Here is a 17,844-nt window from a genome sequence, read left to right on the forward strand (position 1 = left end):
GCACACTCATTATTTTGACCACCAGCCGCTACTGGCTGTGGCATAATGTGGTGGGTGATAGACGAGAAAAATGGAGTGATTTTATACTGATTACAAAATGGCCGACTCAAGACAGTTTAATGGTACTATAATTTTTACTGCGATGCGGTTCTTTTCAGATACCCTGCACATTAAAGCACAAAAGAAGATTTTATACGAAACGTCATATGTATTTAAATCCTTGTAATTATAAGCTTCAATATATACAGATCTCTACATCAAGAAATAATACAAACTTGTCTGGAATGTTTGGTATTCTATGAAGACAGTATGAATTATTGGCACATAGAGGGTAAAAAGTGCATACATAATACTATATGTACATTCACAATGGAGCCGGTGTGGGAACACTCATGAGCGGGGAGTCCAAGTGGTCCATGTTTGTTGGGACGTGTGGAGCATCCTGCTGACTTCCGATCCTATCTTGAAGGGAGTCGTACAGCCTGTGAACAGCTTCATTGTGCTGAAATCAAACAACCAGACATCGATGTGCATTTAAATTCTAAAAAAAATCAGTGCTATCATGAAGAGACATACTTTCTCTTTCTACATTTTACGCATTTTGCAACAATTCAGTTCCACACAATACATCGTGTTCCTAAGTCTCTGGCAGATTTTACACATTAATAGGGCCTGGAAGTTCACGCATTTGCGTATTTTTGCCTAAGGGGTATAAGTATACGCTTACACATTATCTATATCAGTGATCGTCAGCATTCGCTGAAATGGGTAATGGGTAAGGAGTGTATTGGAATATGCACCATCATGCAGAAGGGAGAGGGAGAAAGCATACCCAATAGCCATGGATGCAGCTAGTGAGTTATTATACCTAGTAAAATTAGATCTATAAATTCGTAATAATGTTGTCTCGTAACACTTGGTTTCACTCCAATCCTTCCATATATTAAGTTCACTGTTGGCAGTCATTTTCCAGTATGGGGAGTTCAGTGCGAGACTTGTGGCAGAAGCCTCTAAAGGCATGGCTACGAGCTTGACACGCAAGTTTGAGGGGGGTCCAGGGAGGAGATATCGATTCGCTACATCTCGGTACGAAACACGACTCGCTTCATCTTCACAATAGTATGTTGCGCTATATTAGTATTCTGCATTGTTGAGTGTTAATTTAGTCAAAATTACATGCATGTGTATGTTGCATATTAATTTTGTGTAAAATGGCTCATATTGAGAGAACATCAAAATCATTATTTGTAGAATTACAAAAAAAACCGTTTTAATAATAATAATAATAATTTATTTATACTGGCAGAGTTAAGGCCATAGGGCCTTCTCTTACACTCTACCAGGTCACAAAGTATACAAGCAGTTAAAATGTAACAAAAAGTTTAAGAAGAGAATACTAACATATTACAAAATAATAATAATAATAATAATAATAATAATAATAATAATAGCATAATAAAATCGACACTAAACAACATGAAAATTATACAATACTAGAAAAAGAAAGTAAAATACATTGGAATATAGTAAAAGCAACTCATTTAGTACAAATGGTTGATATGGAAAACGGAAGGTAGAATATAACAAAATCGAATGTAATAAAATAATAATAAAAAAAGAAAAGAAATGCGAATATTAAGTAAAATTCACAATAAAAAGGCTATGCTAATAAATTCATCGGCTGAAAAAGAGAACAAAAAGGGGAAAGGAAGGAAAGAAATATATAGCCTATATTTTTACAAAACTATTGCAGAGAAAAGGGCTTATAACTGAACTTTAGTTGGACACGTGAAACAAAATGTGTTTACAAAGATAGGAGATCGCGACACCACATTTACATATTAAAATGGTAGATGGAACAAGACAAAATAGAAATTTTAAAAAACATGGTGTAAGAAATATCCTTGGCTAACAGAGTGCTCTGAGACAAATAAGTTCTATTGTTATACCTATATTGTGTTTTTGGGAGTAAAAATGATTGCTCATCATCTTCTTGTGGGGTGTGTGTCACAAAAAATTTTTATAGAAAAGCCGAGAAACATCTGCTGTATAAAAAAATATAAGGTAAGCAGATTTATTCAGCCTACCCAGTATTTATGCCTTAGCTTTATCACTGATATTTAGTAGTTTTTTGGGGTCTGAACTTCCAGGTCCTAAACTTTAATATCACAAAAAGCATTTTAAAAATAGCAACTTGAGGATTTCTGCATCGCTTTAAGATTTCAGATAAGTCCTACATAAAACAATAAGAGTTACCTGACTAGTTGGCTGTAAGGCTTTGACCAGTGTCTGCAAACGCATTGTTGGAAGTTTTGGATAGATATACCACAATAATTTTAGTAAGTGTTTTGGCACATTATCTCGCGCCAAACCCGCAAAGAAGAACTCGTCAAAAATTACAGTACAGAAATCTTCTGCAGAAAATTCTTCATTCATGTGTATAAGTAGAGACACCTGCAACAAGTGAACACACAATCCTGTTACACTACATCTCTTGCTATAGAGCAGGGCTGGGCATCGGGAGCGGAACCAGTCTCTAAACGGGGATGCTTAATATTCATCTGTCACTGAATCAACAGTGCCCGGTGTTCGGCGGGGAAGAAAGGGGGTGAAGAGAAATCATATGGCTTCCCGTGAGAGAGTAGAATCCGTTCTTGCTGCCCAGCCCTGCTATAGAGCATAATTATATAAACTCTCTCTTTCCATTTCAGAGACACTTACCAATGAATGAAGAAACGGATCCTCAAATGCTCTGTCGTTCTTACAATTTGCCAACGTGCCCAATACTCGCATGAGCCCCACCCTGTCTTTCTGCCTGGCAGTGTGGAGAGTATAATACATGGCAAGTATACTGGCCACACTGCTTTCCTGGACATAAGCTTGACATGCATCTGGGGGAGGACCTGCAACAGAACAATTCCTTCTTTGTCTTAAATGTTTTTCAATGGATACCTACTCACTGTGGTATACCTGGAAACGAGAAAGTCGATAATATTGCAAAACAGGCAACATATTTGCAACCAAGACCTCTTCAAGTGATATCTCTATCCGATGCTTTTGCTTCAGTAGTCTCATTTTATAAACCTATGGATCAACAACTGGCTCTCTTCTGACAAAGGAAAAATTTTAGTCTGTACAAAAGAAACCAAATGACCTGGACATGTACAAAAACTTGCCCAGACATGTTCAAACATTTTTAACAAGAGCCAGAACAGGTCACATTGTCACACAATTGAATCAGACGGAGCTAAAACGAATTAAGTCACTTTTGACAACTTTTCAGGAGAAGCAAAAACTATTCCACTAATAACACAAATATTATATTTTTATGTTATAGAAGACAAAAGAATATTTAAAAGTCTGAGTTCCTTCTTCCACCGTTCGATGCGCATGACATCAATTGTTCAGATTATTGCATAACCCAAAACTTCATATTTTGACTTAATTCCTTTTAGCTCCGACCGATTCAATTATACCTACACCAATTTCACCTTTCTGATAATCCTACTTGTCTGTGGTGTAATAATCATGATGAAGATCTGGAACACATTCTTCTATACTGTCCATCCATAAACCACAAAGAAGTAAATTAAAATCATCAGTACCAGTTGCAGAAGACACAGCCCTGCAGTATATATTGACTACACTCCAACTCTGGCTACTAGCAACAGCCATCTATAACGAACACTGATCAAAATACCCCTCATTTCTCGTAAAAAACAAAAACTGAATAGACTACAGTGGACTATAGTGGATTTTATGTTGTCAGCAAACAGCTGGATACATTAAGAAGATTGACTGATTAAATGCTACGATGATAAACTTACATCAGACGGTTACCAGACAAGCAACAAACCAAATAACACTTTCATAATCTTCATGCCCACGTGCATAGACGTCGGTTAGTGTAACCATCGGTTAAAATTGTCACCTAATCCCTGATTAAGCATTTTTACGGTGGATCGACCTCGGTTACGACTTAAATAGGAGGTTAACCACAGTAATCTCTAACCGGCCAAATATGAGCGGTTGAAGAAGATAACCAGCGATTAGTAGAGCAAGTAAAGCAAAATGGCGGCCAGAACCACAGGTGATTATTTCGAAGACGATTATTATTGTACAGTACTTGAATTACTTGGATAGAGCGTGAGCGTGAAGGTTCTTTAGTGGAAAGAGAATTCTTATGAAGAATTAGGTGACAGAAAATTTCAGGAGGGATTTCGTTTATCAAAATCTACAAATGGATCACTTGAAATAACACAAGAACAGTCATATTTCTTCTACGGATCGACTGCTTATATTACGATTCTATGTAACTGTTATTTTCTGTATTTTAAGAGGGAATACTCGAATACCGTTATCTCTTTCTCTATGTCACTGGCTGAACAATGAGAGGTTATGGATGGATCTTAGGATAATGCACAATTCCCTGGTGTAAATGGGGTCCAAGATCGTACACACATTCCTACAAATCTTCTGCATCCTTTTCCTTTATGGATATTCCATCTTTTTTATATAATACATTTAAATCTAGTAATTAAGTCTATCGATACTTCAACCTAACATTGGAATATATTCATTTTTGGATTCAATTTTCCATTTTGTACGATTTTAACCTAACAGTACTGAAAAACAAAGAAATGGAACTCACAAATATAACAGCGCCCAAAGGCAAACAAATGCAACGCGAAAATGTAGGATATGTTCATTTCGATGTAGAACATAGTGAGCGCAGTCGTTTTTAGACGTTGACTATTATCTTTGCAGCGGTATGGATGCTCTCCTTTAGTCATTTTGTAGAAACAATGTACCATCATAGACTTTACTCTGGTTAAATGAGGTGTCAGCTAGCCATGTTTTAGTAATCGGTGATTATGAATGGTGCACATAAATTATATTTTAACCACGGCTACTGTTTAACCGTCGTTTCGTAATCTATGATTACTGCGTTTTTAATCAATGTTGATGCACTTCGCCATCAGACTTTAACACAAGATACCACAGGATGATTGGTTACATATTTACACAGATGGCTCACTAATGAATCCAGATGAAGAAACTGGAACAGGTGCTACTTGTCCATATTTTTCATTTTATAAAAATGTTGGCAAATGTACAACAAATTTTGATGGTAAACTTGAAGTTATCTATGCAGCTCTCCAAAATGTTTTTCTTTGGTTACAGAAATGCAAAAATATAGTTGTCTTATCTGATTCCAAAGCTGCAATCCATGCAGTTAGTACAAACTTTTGCCAAATCAGAAAAAATTAAGGAAATCCATTGTATGTTAAGGCAGATTCAAAATTTAAATAAGACCTTAGTTCTCCAATGGATTCCAGGCTATTGTGGAATATATGGTAAAAAGAAAGATGATATGTTGGCCAAGAAAGGAACTAGAATAAACGTAAAGAAGAACTACAGTTTTTCTTATGATTCCATAAAACGAGTTATCAAAAGAAAAATTAACAGCAATTACCACACTAATTCTCCAAGTGAACTTCAAAATTCAAGATGGAACAAAATATTGGTACTACAAGATTTAAAATCCATTCCTGATCTACCACGAAAAGCTACTGTGGCCATGTTCAGACTGATTACTAGTCATGACTGTCTTACAAAACATCTACATTGAATCAGCATATTGGACTCTGCTAGAGGTCTATTGTGCAATAAAGAAGATGCCATGGACATGGAACATCTAAAAATCTATGAATTTGTGGAAAATTTTATGAACCTTATATCTAAATATTGGGAAGCAAGAAGGAGAATGACTTCACTGTTAAATATTGAGCATTAGACATACACATTTGTCAAAATTTGTATTTCTATAAGAAAACCAAATCGTCAGAGAAAGGGGAGGAAAAAAAGTACATATTAAAGTAAAAAAGGTGTAAATGGCAAAAAAAGTCAAGCTCAAACTTCAACAGAATGCTTCAATTCTCATGTTTGTGCACATTTACTAAAAACCTTTAAATATAAACATTCAAATAAAATAGACATTTTCCTAAACATCCAATGTCTACTAATAATATATGATGTAAGTATAAGAAATATCATGCTTCTAGAACACTAAATAAAATGGGGAACCACTTACCAGAATGTTCAATAATGGTGATGGCTGATTCTCTTTCATCAGGAGGCAATTTACTATTCAACATTCGAACCTGATCGTCCACCATTAAAGACATCAGAGCTGGCAAGAACTTGGTTACTATTTGGCTGTCCAACTTAGGTTCACGAAATTCCTACACACGTAAAAGAGTTAATGAATATCAAAATGTGCAAGGAAACAAGACAGCGCACTTATTTTTTCACAATGTGTTTTAGGAGTTTCACAATAATTCCTTGTCAGAAATTATAGTTGCGAACAATAAAGTTATTTATATATACAGTAGAACCTCTATTATCCGTGGTAATGAAAGGGGTGGACTGAACGGTTAATCGAAAAAATCGGATAATCCGTATCATAATCGTAATATGCGTTACAAAAGCAGTATGTTGACGTTTTCATGTTCGAGGAAAAGATTGAAAAAGTGAAACGTAATTGAGCTTTTTTAATTTCCGAGAACATGAAAACAAACATACCGCTCGTGTATCGTACATTATTTTGTGCGAAGATCGTTTATTACATACCTGAAAGACGAATTTCTAATTAGTTGCAATGAAATCTCCATCTTGGTTTCTGTTCAATCACGGCAACTTTGGAAAACAAATATATCTATCTTCAACATTGTTGCTATAAAGTGTTTTCTGTGTTTACTATATTCCAGCAGGCCATGATATATGTCTGTCTTTTTTTTCCCCCAGTCTATAAATGCGAACTTAAAACAAACGGTAAGGTTATGTAATGATTTATTTTTCATTTTAATATTTTAACAATATTATTTATATAACATATTGCAGTAATAACATCGGCATCTGGAATCTTGTTCATTTTTTCACGGCTTCCTTAATGTTACTTGCATTACAAATGCAGTAGCTTTTGTGGTGTTGTAGAGTTTACTTAATTTTTGCAAATATTTAAAAACTATAATTAACAGTGCAATTTAGGTGAAATTGCACTGGTAAGTTTCCAATTTATAATTATTACTATGTTAAACGTCCCTAAAAATAATATGTTAAAAGCCTAAAGCAGTAAAATGAATATGGCGCTTAAGCGGTAAGAAGAGGGAAATTGTTATGTGTGTTACGTTAGGAATACTGAATGTGGTATTTCACACTTACCGCGTATTGGTTTTGTGTGGAAAGCAAACAAATACGCACGATCTCGCACAAAAAATATTTTCGTAAATAAAGAGAATAATACTTGTACTGTCGTAATTTTCTCTGTGGTCTTATATTTAACATGCAAGATAGTGGATCAGAAGTTCACTCATTCAAGTCCGGTTGTCAAGGGGCAAGGGAACTCTTTGCAATGGCTGTCAGCAAAAAGATAGCAGTAGTAGAGGTCTCATATTGTAGATTTACATACTTAATACACTTTATCCTTGATTTTTTTTATTAAATCGCGCATAGTTGTAACACTAATCTCGTATTCTGGTGCGAGATGAACCACAGTTTCTCTTTTTCCAAACTGCTCAATTATTTGCATTTTTGTCGATACTTAGCACAACACGTTTTCCTTTGACATTGTGGAGTACATTTTATATAGAAGTTGAATAAACCAAACTGTGTAAGTGTAAAGGCATGTAATAACACACTCTAGAAAAAAATAAGTACTAATATGACGTAAAGCAGTACTTCATATCTTTCTGTAGCAAAAAGAAAAAAAAAAAAAAAAGCGAGAGACAGTTGGATAATCCACCAATCAGTTAATAGGGTGACGGAAAATCGGGGTTCTACTGTACATATTTTTATTTTCGCAGTCTCCACAGTGGTCTATTGGCCAGAGCGCCGGACTTACAATCCTGTGGACCCGGGTTCGATTCCCGGTGTTGGGCAAGCCCAGTCATTTTTAAGCCTTACCTGAGAGTCAATCATGACCCACGCACTGAGTCCGAGGGCCAGCATCCTCAGCAGCAGTATAAGAACTGTGTTGTCTCGTGGCAGCGCTTCATTGTTAATCAAGTGCTGAAGAATTTTTGTTGCTGACGTAGCAAGGAAGTTTATAGCATAGGGGTCGCACAAGGTCATGGATAAATCACCAAGCACTTGTTCTTGTCCTCTTTTAATACTATCTAAGAAACCCTGTAAACGATTAAACAGATCACTTATAACTTATTTATTTATTTTCAGAAATACACTCTATTGCTGAGCAAATTCAAAAGCTTGGAAAAAAAAATAGTTATGCAATGGATTCCAGGACTCTGTAATATACAAGGAAATAAAAAAGTTTATGTGCTTCTGTTTCTATTTCTTATTTGCTTCTTCTCTCTGCATTTGTTTTTTGTATATGCTCATTTGCATTTTGCTGGTGTGGTAGAGAAGGCCTGATGGCCTTAACTCCGCCAGATTAAATAAATATGTTAGCAAAAAAAGCTCCAAAATTAAATAAAAAACAACTGCATTTCCTTATGAATCAATAAAACGAATAATAAAGAAGTAAATGAATGAAAAGTATCATAAGTTGATGAATGAAAACTAAATCAATACAACAAATAATAAAGAAAAAAATGAATGAAAAGTATTATATGTTGAAGAATGAAAACTGAATCAATACAACAAATAATAAAGAAAAAAATGAATGAAAAGTATCATAAGTTGATGAATGAAAACTGAATCAATACAACAAATAATAAAGAAGAAAATGAATGAAAAGTATTATATGTTGAAGAATGAAAACTGAATCAATACAACAAATAATAAAGAAGAAAATGAATGAAAAGTATCATAAGTTGATGAATGAAAACTGAATCAATACAACAAATAATAAAGAAAAAAATGAATGAAAAGTATTATATGTTGAAGAATGAAAACTGAATCAATACAACAAATAATAAAGAAGAAAATGAATGAAAAGTATCATAAGTTGATGAATGAAAACTGAATCAATACAACAAATAATAAAGAAGAAAATAATGAAAAGTATTATATGTTGAAGAATGAAAACTGAATCAATACAACAAATAATAAAGAAAAAAATGAATGAAAAGTATTATATGTTGAAGAATGAAAACTGAATCAATACAACAAATAATAAAGAAAAAAATGAATGAAAAGTATTATATGTTGAAGAATGAAAACTGAATCAATACAACAAATAATAAAGAAGAAAATGAATGAAAAGTATCATAAGTTGAAGAATGAAAACTGAATCAATACAACAAATAATAAAGAAGAAAATGAATGAAAAGTATCATAAGTTGATGAATGAAAACTGAACCAATACAACAAATAATAAAGAAAAAAATGAATGAAAAGTATCATAAGTTGATGAATGAAAACTGAACCAATACAACAAATAATAAAGAAGAAAATGAATGAAAAGTATCATAAGTTGAAGAATGAAAACTGAATCAATACAACAAATAATAAAGAAGAAAATGAATGAAAAGTATCATAAGTTGAAGAATGAAAACTGAATCAATACAACAAATAATAAAGAAGAAAATGAATGAAAAGTATCATAAGTTGAAGAATGAAAACTGAATCAATACAACAAATAATAAAGAAGAAAATGAATGAAAAGTATCATAAGTTGATGAATGAAAACTGAACCAATACAACAAATAATAAAGAAGAAAATGAATGAAAAGTATCATAAGTTGATGAATGAAAACTGAACCAATACAACAAATAATAAAGAAAAAAATGAATGAAAAGTATCATAAGTTGATGAATGAAAACTGAATCAATACAACAAATAATAAAGAAGAAAATGGATGAAAATTATCATAGAGGAGAGTAAAATATGTTGTTATTTTCTAATGCCAGGTATTTGACAATAAAGTCATTTGACCTCTTGCACTCCAATATTTTTCAAAGATATTATCATGGTCAGCCACTGAAGCACAGATTTTGAGGTGTTCCGAATCCATTTTTTAGTTTGAGTTGCACAATGGGCAGTTAGGGGACTGATATATTCCAAGGAGAGTAAAACGTAGGCCTACTTCAAAGGAGAAGAACAAGGGGTGGGATGTACGGCCAAGAAAAAAATTGCCATGAAAGCACTGGATACATTACATTTACATGTAACAGACTTCACAGAAAATGATTTGTGAAACATTGTGTTGAATAGCTCGTGATAAGTTAAAAACAGTATCAGTATTTCTGGGTAGGGTAGTAAACATAATATAATATATGCAAAATTATCACGAAACAGATGTGTTTAAAACTAGGCCTATATACACTTTATATGTCTACTTTCATAACAGTTAATCAGCTGTAATGTGCCATTAAAAATTAGAGGCGGACCGAGATATGCATTCTACAAAATATGTAAGAAACCATGAAATCCGTGATTAGATTCTAGGTGGAGTAAATAAGAAATTACAGGCATATAATTGTACAAATAAAGACGTTTGTAGTTAACTATAATAGTATGTTGCATTTTCCTATATAGAGACCGTACCATGGCTGTCCTTGATTAGATTTACTTAAAAATCAACTGAAGAACAAAAACTTATTTACGTCAATATAACATCACTGCGCCTCCAAAATCTGCTATGTGCATTAAAACAGATTTTTTCAGGAGAAAGAAAAAAATATTATCAATTTTAATTCCCTTGATTTTCAAAGTTACATTCAGTATAATTTCATCATTTTTCGTGTAATGATTGAAATTATATCAAAAGTAGCTTTGAAAATGAGGGGAATTAAAAATGATAATACTTTTTTCTCTCACCTGAAAAGTCTATTTAAATGCACATAGCAGATTTTGGAGGCGCAGTGATAATATACAGAAAACGTTGGATCCATTGCTATTTTCTAAAACTACTAACCTGTAACTCTCTCGACCTTTTAATATCCACATTCTTTTCTCTGATGCAAGCATCCAAGCACCAGGTAAATTTATGGCACGGATCCACTGATATAATATCCTGTTGAAAAAAAAAAACATAAATAAAAAAGTATTGTAATTGTGTTATTCCTCTAACACTCAACCAGGAGTAAAACTGCGATACAATAACACAACAAACATGGTGAAAGATTGATCACAAAATAATGCCAGTCAAGAATGAAGAGTTCACCTGAACTTCCAAGTCATGCAGAGCCATGAGGAGCTCCGCCCTAAGTGTGCAGTAGTGAATGTTGCGGGTGCGGAGGAAGAGCGTTCTCAGGAACTGCAGCACCATGTCATACAGCTTGACGCTGGTCCCTATCATGTGTGCAAGCTTTTGCACTACCTCTCCTTGCCTTCGAACCTATTTATAAAAATAACAGAAATTATATCAACTACAACAGCCGTCATGGCAGTCTAGTGGCTACAGCACTGGACTTAAAATCCTGTGGACCAGAGTTCGATCCCTGGCATAACTCGGATTTATGACTTGTGTTGGGTAAGACCATGGTCGAGAAAATAATCTATTTAACACCAATTAACATCTACACGTTAAACCCTACAAAATTCTACTATATGTATTCACTCATACTTTTACAGTAAAACTTTTTTCAACTACAGTAGAACTTGGTTATAACGACATTCAAGGGACCTTAAAAATTATGTTGTTATAAACGAGTGTAAGTAGTAACCAAGATTCACATTATCAATCTACTGCGGTGGAAAATGAAAAATAACAAACTTAATTAGACTTATTTTAGATTTATGTATTGACTTTTCAGCCTACCACGAACATAATAAAATGCACGTAGGCCTACAATTATAAATACAGTATTCTGTGCAAATCTAGTCTTTCAGGTGAAGCTCCCTGTAAAGCAGATTTGAATAATTTCAAGGGAAATTGAAATTATTCAAATCTGCTTTACAGGGAGCTTCACCTGAAAGACTAGATTTGCATAATATATACGTTACTGTGTTCGTTAGCAGAAAACCACAATTCCAAGTCACACAGAGATTGTGTGCACTCGTTGTGGGTCTCTGGCGTTTCGTCAGCCCACGCGAGTTGTGTGGATATAAAGGGAAAAGTTGAGACGGTTTCGGGTGGAGTTCCCGGGTAGCTCAGCGGTAGAGCGCTGGTACGTTCAACCAGAGGTCCCGGGATCGATACCCGGCCCCGGAACAATTTTTCCCTTGAAATTATACAGTATTCTGTATTAAAACAGTTTGTTCAGTACTCACCAAACTACTTTACTCAGAAGTGAAGTAATCAGTCATTTTACTCTGTTGTCTCGTACTTGCCCAATATACACTTTCTAAATTACGTTCTATGTTCACAATTTCAGTTGCAATTTCACTGCTCCCTTCCTAGCTTCATAGAACATGTTCATAATTCTAATGACTTCTAAAGTGTCACTGACTTCTTTTAGTGCCCATACTGCATTAAAATGCGTGCACTTAGTGAAAACTTCCTGTCGAAACTGACCTAATACCACATGAATTCGGGCAGGTTACAATGGGGTGGGGAATCCACCTGCATTCCAAGGTCTATGACAGAAGGGGACAGTAAAGAATTTGTCAGGGTCAGATTTCAACAAAATATTTCTTAAAATACTTTGGTTCTTAGAAAATCTTATTCCAAACTGAGGTTGAAAATGACGAGGTAGACCATATACGTCTGTCATATTAAGCAAGATAGAAAAGCATATGTCTTATGGGGAATTAGTTGGGACCACAGAATATTTGACGTTATAGGTGAGGTGTCGCACAAAACAAGGTCGCTATAACCAAGTTCTACTGTATTATTGTTACTTTTTAAACAATTACATTTACACATATGTAACGAACAGAATACCCAGTTCTTACCTTAGGAGAAGGAGAGAAGAACAGATTTGTGAGATTCAGATGATCGAATAAAATATTCTCCTTTTCTTTGATATATTGACTAAGAAGTGGTGAAACCTCGTCACCAAACAGGGACTGGTTATCCTTCCAGATCTGCCTCTTCACTTCTGTGTCTGTATCACCATAAAGTTCTCGATCTCGAACCTACAATAAACATACATTTTTCCCTTGAAATTATTCAAGTCTGCTTTACAGGGTGCTTATCTGAAAGCTAGATTTGTATAATACATATTCTTCTTCTTTAAGTGCCTTGATCAGAGTGACCTGACAACTGTAGTTTTCCATTGCTTTCTGTATCTGATAAAAGATTTCTGTATTACTTGAAGGGTTGAGGAAAAAACCTCAAGGCAGGTAACTTGTACAAACCAGGATTCGATCTTGGTGCTGCAAGTTCCGCATTTGGCACACCGACTTCTACTCCAAGCAGTGGTCTATAAATGCTCTGCCATAACTGAAAGCATCCTGACATAGATCGGAGCAGTGGTCCCCAGATAAATGAAAGGAAAGAGCAAAACTACATTTCAAATTTGTCATGATTTTGCACATGCTAAACCTGAGTGTTGAAAATATACAGAACGAGCAGTAAGTAATGTCATTAATTTCAGGGGTTTTTTTCTTATAATATTTCAAACAAAAAAGTTTAATATAATTTTATTCGTTTTTGCTTCCTTTCCAAGATAAAAATTGTTTTATATGAAACATTTCATAGCATATTTTGGGAAAGCCATTGCTTTAATTCCCAATATCCTCAGTCAATTTAAGGGGACACTACACTAAAAAAGAACAACTTTTTTTCCTAATCATTTTTCAATTAAATTTTGAGAGCATGTTTACTATGTAAAGAACTAACAAAATATAAATGTTTTTTGCCTTTGATTTTTTATTTTTCTATTCTTTTTAGAAATATTTTCAAACCCAAGTTTTAAGTAAAAGAGACTTTTTTTTTTTTTTTTAGTTACAATCACAAGACATAGAGAACATTTCTATGCATTCATTTTATGAAATATTTAATTTATTCACTTTCAAAAATTTTTTTGAAATTTTAAAAATGTTATTTTTCCTATACTTCATGAATAAAGAATATTAATAAAATAAACTAGCAGCATTTATCACAAAATAAATGCATATAAACATGCAGCTGCCTCATAAACACTTGCAGTAAAAATTTAATCCAGATTGATTAATATTTGGCATAAAAAAGTTTGTGTTGAATCAAGAAATACAAACTTATGAAAAAATGGATTTCAAAGCTAAATGAATATTTATAATAATTAAAATTCTCCTCTGCTACATTAATCTAGTAACTTCAGGGAGCCAACTTTTAGAAGATAAAGTTACTAGATTTGTAATCAGAAATTTGTAAAAACGAATTCTTTGATGAAAAAATAATTTTGACAGCTCTTTAAATGCCACGTCCCCTTACAGCCTTAATTAAAAAAAAAAACATATTTGTAATCAGAATTGAACTAAATTTATTCGGGTTATGAAAATATACATTCTAAAGAAGTGAAATAGCCAATAAAAATGTTTTGGAAAATTTTCATGTTTTCCAGTAGAGTCCCCCCCTTAAGAGAGCAGTGTAATTTGATAATAAATAATTGAAAGAATTTTAGTTTTGTACTTTAAATGTGCAGAAATTTGATCTGAACAAATGTAACATTGAAAAACTTATTTGGTTGATTTTAAGGCAGTTCTGAAAAGTTATTGGCCAATATCGCAAATTCATCCTATAAGTTGAATAGTCAGGGTAATTCTTTGTAGCATTTTGTTAAATATATTAATCTCTGTCAGAAGAAGAGACTTCCCTTCATAAGTTGGTATGACTTGTGCTGACATCACATATGAAACAGTATTTCAAGCACTTAAAAATTGTGACTGATGGATCAGATGGTGGCAATATGTGTGTCCCATGAGCAGGTTGATGGATGTGGCATTAACAGAGCTAAAAGTTGTTGTTTTCTAATGCCAGGCATTTGACAATAAAGTCATTTGACCTCTTGCACTCCAATATTTTTCAAAGATATTATCATGACCAGCCACTGAAGCACAGATTTTGAGATCTTCTGAATCCATTTCTTGATTTGAGTTGCACAATGGGCAGTTAGGAGACTGATATATTCCAATTCTATGCAGATGCTTGGCCAAACAGTCATGGCCTGTTGCCAATCTAAATGCAGCTATAGACGATTTGCGTGGTAAATCGGGAATTAACTGTGGATTATGATGAAGAGAGTTCCATTTTTTCCCTTGGGATTGTGTTATCAAATTTTGTTTGTTGAAGTCTAAGTATGTAGATTTAATAAATCTTTTCACAGAGGAATACGAAGATTTAGTAACAGGTCTGTAAGTAGCAGTGCTGCCCTTCTTTGCTAAAGCATCCGCATTCTCATTTCCCAGGATTCCACAATGGAATGGTATCCATTGGAATATAATTCTTTTATTGAGTGATATTAATTGAGAGAGCATTTTATTTATTTCTGCTATTTGAGATGAAGGTGTGTGTCTAGAGACTATTGATAGAATAGCTGCTTTTGAGTCTGACAATATAACTGCATTTTTAAATTTATTGATGTGACAGAGAGGATTCCTGAGACTTTCACTTATTGCAGTGATTTCTCCATCAAAACTTGTTGTTCCATATCCAAGAGATCTAAAAAGTGAGAAGAGACAGCACGTAACACCTGCACTGGCACCTGCACCTTGTTCCCTGGAGATCAAGGATCCGTCGGTGTATAAATGAAGCCAGTTTTGTGGAGGGTACCTAATATTAATTGTCTCTAAAGACAATTGTTTCATTATTTCAGTGTTTACTTCTGATTTCAGTATTTCTTGTGTTAAATTTAGATTATACTCTATATTTAATAGTGTTAAAGGGTTTGGTTTAATTTGTAAGTTTTCTTTTAAATTCGGGACGTTGATTTTCTGTTTTAATTCTTGAACCTTGGATATGAAACTTTTTTGAGTTTTTAATCTACGGAGAGGACTGTATGACACAGAGCTAAAAGTAAAGAGTAATAAAAATATTTTTAAAAATCTCTCATCTTTTCTGTGTTAACAGTGGGAAAAGATGTCACGATCAAATAAATCATATTCCTGTTTTAAGCAATTTCAAAATTTTATTTAAAAGAACACAATGTAAAAAGAAAGCACTGTACAAGCTACAAAATCAGTATTTTGCTCCAAAAATTTTTGTCAGTTGTTGTAACATTTCAAAATAAAATAAAAAAATGTAATTAACTTACCAAAACTTTCAAATACTTTTCATCAATGTGTGGGGTATTTCGAAGGATGCACATAACTACTGGACGCAATGCTTTCACCCTAACGACAGGGAAACTCTTTGCAAGCAGCTCCTTTAGTTTGCGGTCTCTCTCCTTTCCTTCCTTTTGTCCAATCTCATTTATATGTTGCACAAGTCTGTCTCTGAGTTCCTGAAAGCATAAGAGCAATTAGAAAAGATGATGCATAGCCAGTTTCACCAATCACGATCAAGACTAACACTTAACAGCTTATTCTCATTTCATCAACATTTGTAACTTGTAATACTCGTCAAATCGAAGGTCAAATTTTACGATAGAAATTTGGTTCACGGACCAAGTTGACTGTCATCAAATTGTTTAAAAAATGTTACGCAGTTGGCCATTTTGAATATGAATAAAATTAAAGAGTATTTTTCTAACTTATTATTACAGTTCCGTGAAAATGATTTTATTTTTAAGACAAATGCGTTTTAAAATTTCAAAATGTAGGTGTTATTGTCAATTTGGCAGTGTTATTTTAAAATTACGTATATGCAATCCCCCTTAACCTATTATACAGATGCAAATTTAATATACCGTAAGAGTATCCAGTACAAACCTCTAGAACTGATGTGTGGAAGTCTAGCCTTCTTACACCATGGAGGTCTAGCAATGGCAACATAGGTCGAAGGGAAGGCAATAAAACACCATTCTCCATCTACAAATAATGATAATGATGATAATAAGTATAATTATATGTGTGTATACATAGAATAAGCTACACGTATATACATATATAATTAATTTTTCACAAATTTACATAAAATACCTATGTGCATATTGTAATTATTTACTTTAGCTGAGATTTTGGGATTCTGTAACTTACAAACTATTAAAATTGAGCAGAAAGCAAGGGTCCAGCACCGAAAGTTAACTAGCATGTGTTCTTCATGCGTTGAGGAAAAACACCGGAAGAAACCTCAACCAGATAACTTGTCTCAACCAGAATGTGAACCCAGGCCCAATGTTAACCGTTACTCCACAGTGGTGGACTGACAAGGTTGAAGTGGATTAGTTGGTGGGATAGCTAAGATACAGTAGACCGAGGAATGTGACAAGGTTAGAATGGGTTAGTTGAGGGGATATCTAAGTGACGTGAGGCCGAGGAATATGTGAAAAGATTTAATGATTTAAGATCCTCGGTCTCACGTCACTTAGATGGGCTATCCCCTCAACTAACCCTCTAACCTTGTCACATACCTTATAAAAGACCGGCGGTCCCTTGCTAACTACTAAAAAATCTACTGCCCATTATATCATACCTGGAACTCTTCAATCGCTTTCAAAGGATCTGTACAACTAGTAAGGGCATCTCTAAGAAAACTCTGCCCTGGAACACCAACTTCTTCCAGACCAGTTCCTGGCATTTTTATATTACTCATGGTAAAATAAATGACACCACTTATTCCAAGAAAACTAATGTATTATAGAATCATAGGAATAACTAATTGCGTATTATACTATTAAAAATATAGCAATTTATTATGTAATATTATTGTATTAATTAACGACCTCATCACCCCCCAACACAACACACAGCTGCCATTATTACAATTCCCAGTAATACCAACATAGGATGAGGGCGGCAACAAGTATTTAAGTTCTTGTTTGATACTGCAACGCTAATTACAGTACATTAAGAAAGTTGTAAAATTTACATTGTTTTTACTAAACACCTGATCAGGGGTTACAGTTACGGTGTGT

The 17,844-nt window shown here is 33.9% G+C and overlaps 1 protein-coding gene across 1 annotated transcript; it reads right to left on the reverse strand.

Annotated features, from left to right (window-relative positions):
* Positions 1-207: 207 nt before the first annotated feature.
* On the reverse strand, positions 208-17,752 carry NELF-B (negative elongation factor B). Its single transcript, XM_069849630.1, has 11 exons — positions 17,403-17,752; positions 16,700-16,798; positions 16,084-16,272; positions 12,803-12,985; positions 11,130-11,303; positions 10,881-10,979; positions 7,966-8,187; positions 6,095-6,245; positions 2,722-2,903; positions 2,257-2,454; positions 208-502 (listed from the first exon to the last, which is right to left on the reverse strand). Exons 1-11 carry the CDS (start codon positions 17,520-17,522, stop codon positions 365-367), a joined length of 1,755 nt encoding a protein of 584 aa, XP_069705731.1. The 5' UTR covers positions 17,523-17,752; the 3' UTR covers positions 208-364.
* Between the last annotated feature and the right edge of the window lie 92 nt (positions 17,753-17,844).

The sequence above is a fragment of the Periplaneta americana genome, chromosome 16 (assembly GCF_040183065.1).
Source record: "Periplaneta americana isolate PAMFEO1 chromosome 16, P.americana_PAMFEO1_priV1, whole genome shotgun sequence".
Lineage (NCBI taxonomy): Eukaryota > Metazoa > Arthropoda > Insecta > Blattodea > Blattidae > Periplaneta > Periplaneta americana.

Bases quoted from the DNA above. Each gene is read 5' to 3' on its own strand.
- NELF-B (XM_069849630.1), bottom strand. From the start codon at position 17,522: ATGAGTAATATAAAAATGCCAGGAACTGGTCTGGAAGAAGTTGGTGTT. The intron at 10,980-11,129 runs GTGAACTCTTCA...TTTTTTCAACAG, and splicing joins TGCATGACTTGGAAGTTCAG to GATATTATATCAGTGGATCC. The intron at 8,188-10,880 runs GTTAGTAGTTTT...AATCGTTTACAG, and splicing joins AAAGGTCGAGAGAGTTACAG to GGTTTCTTAGATAGTATTAA.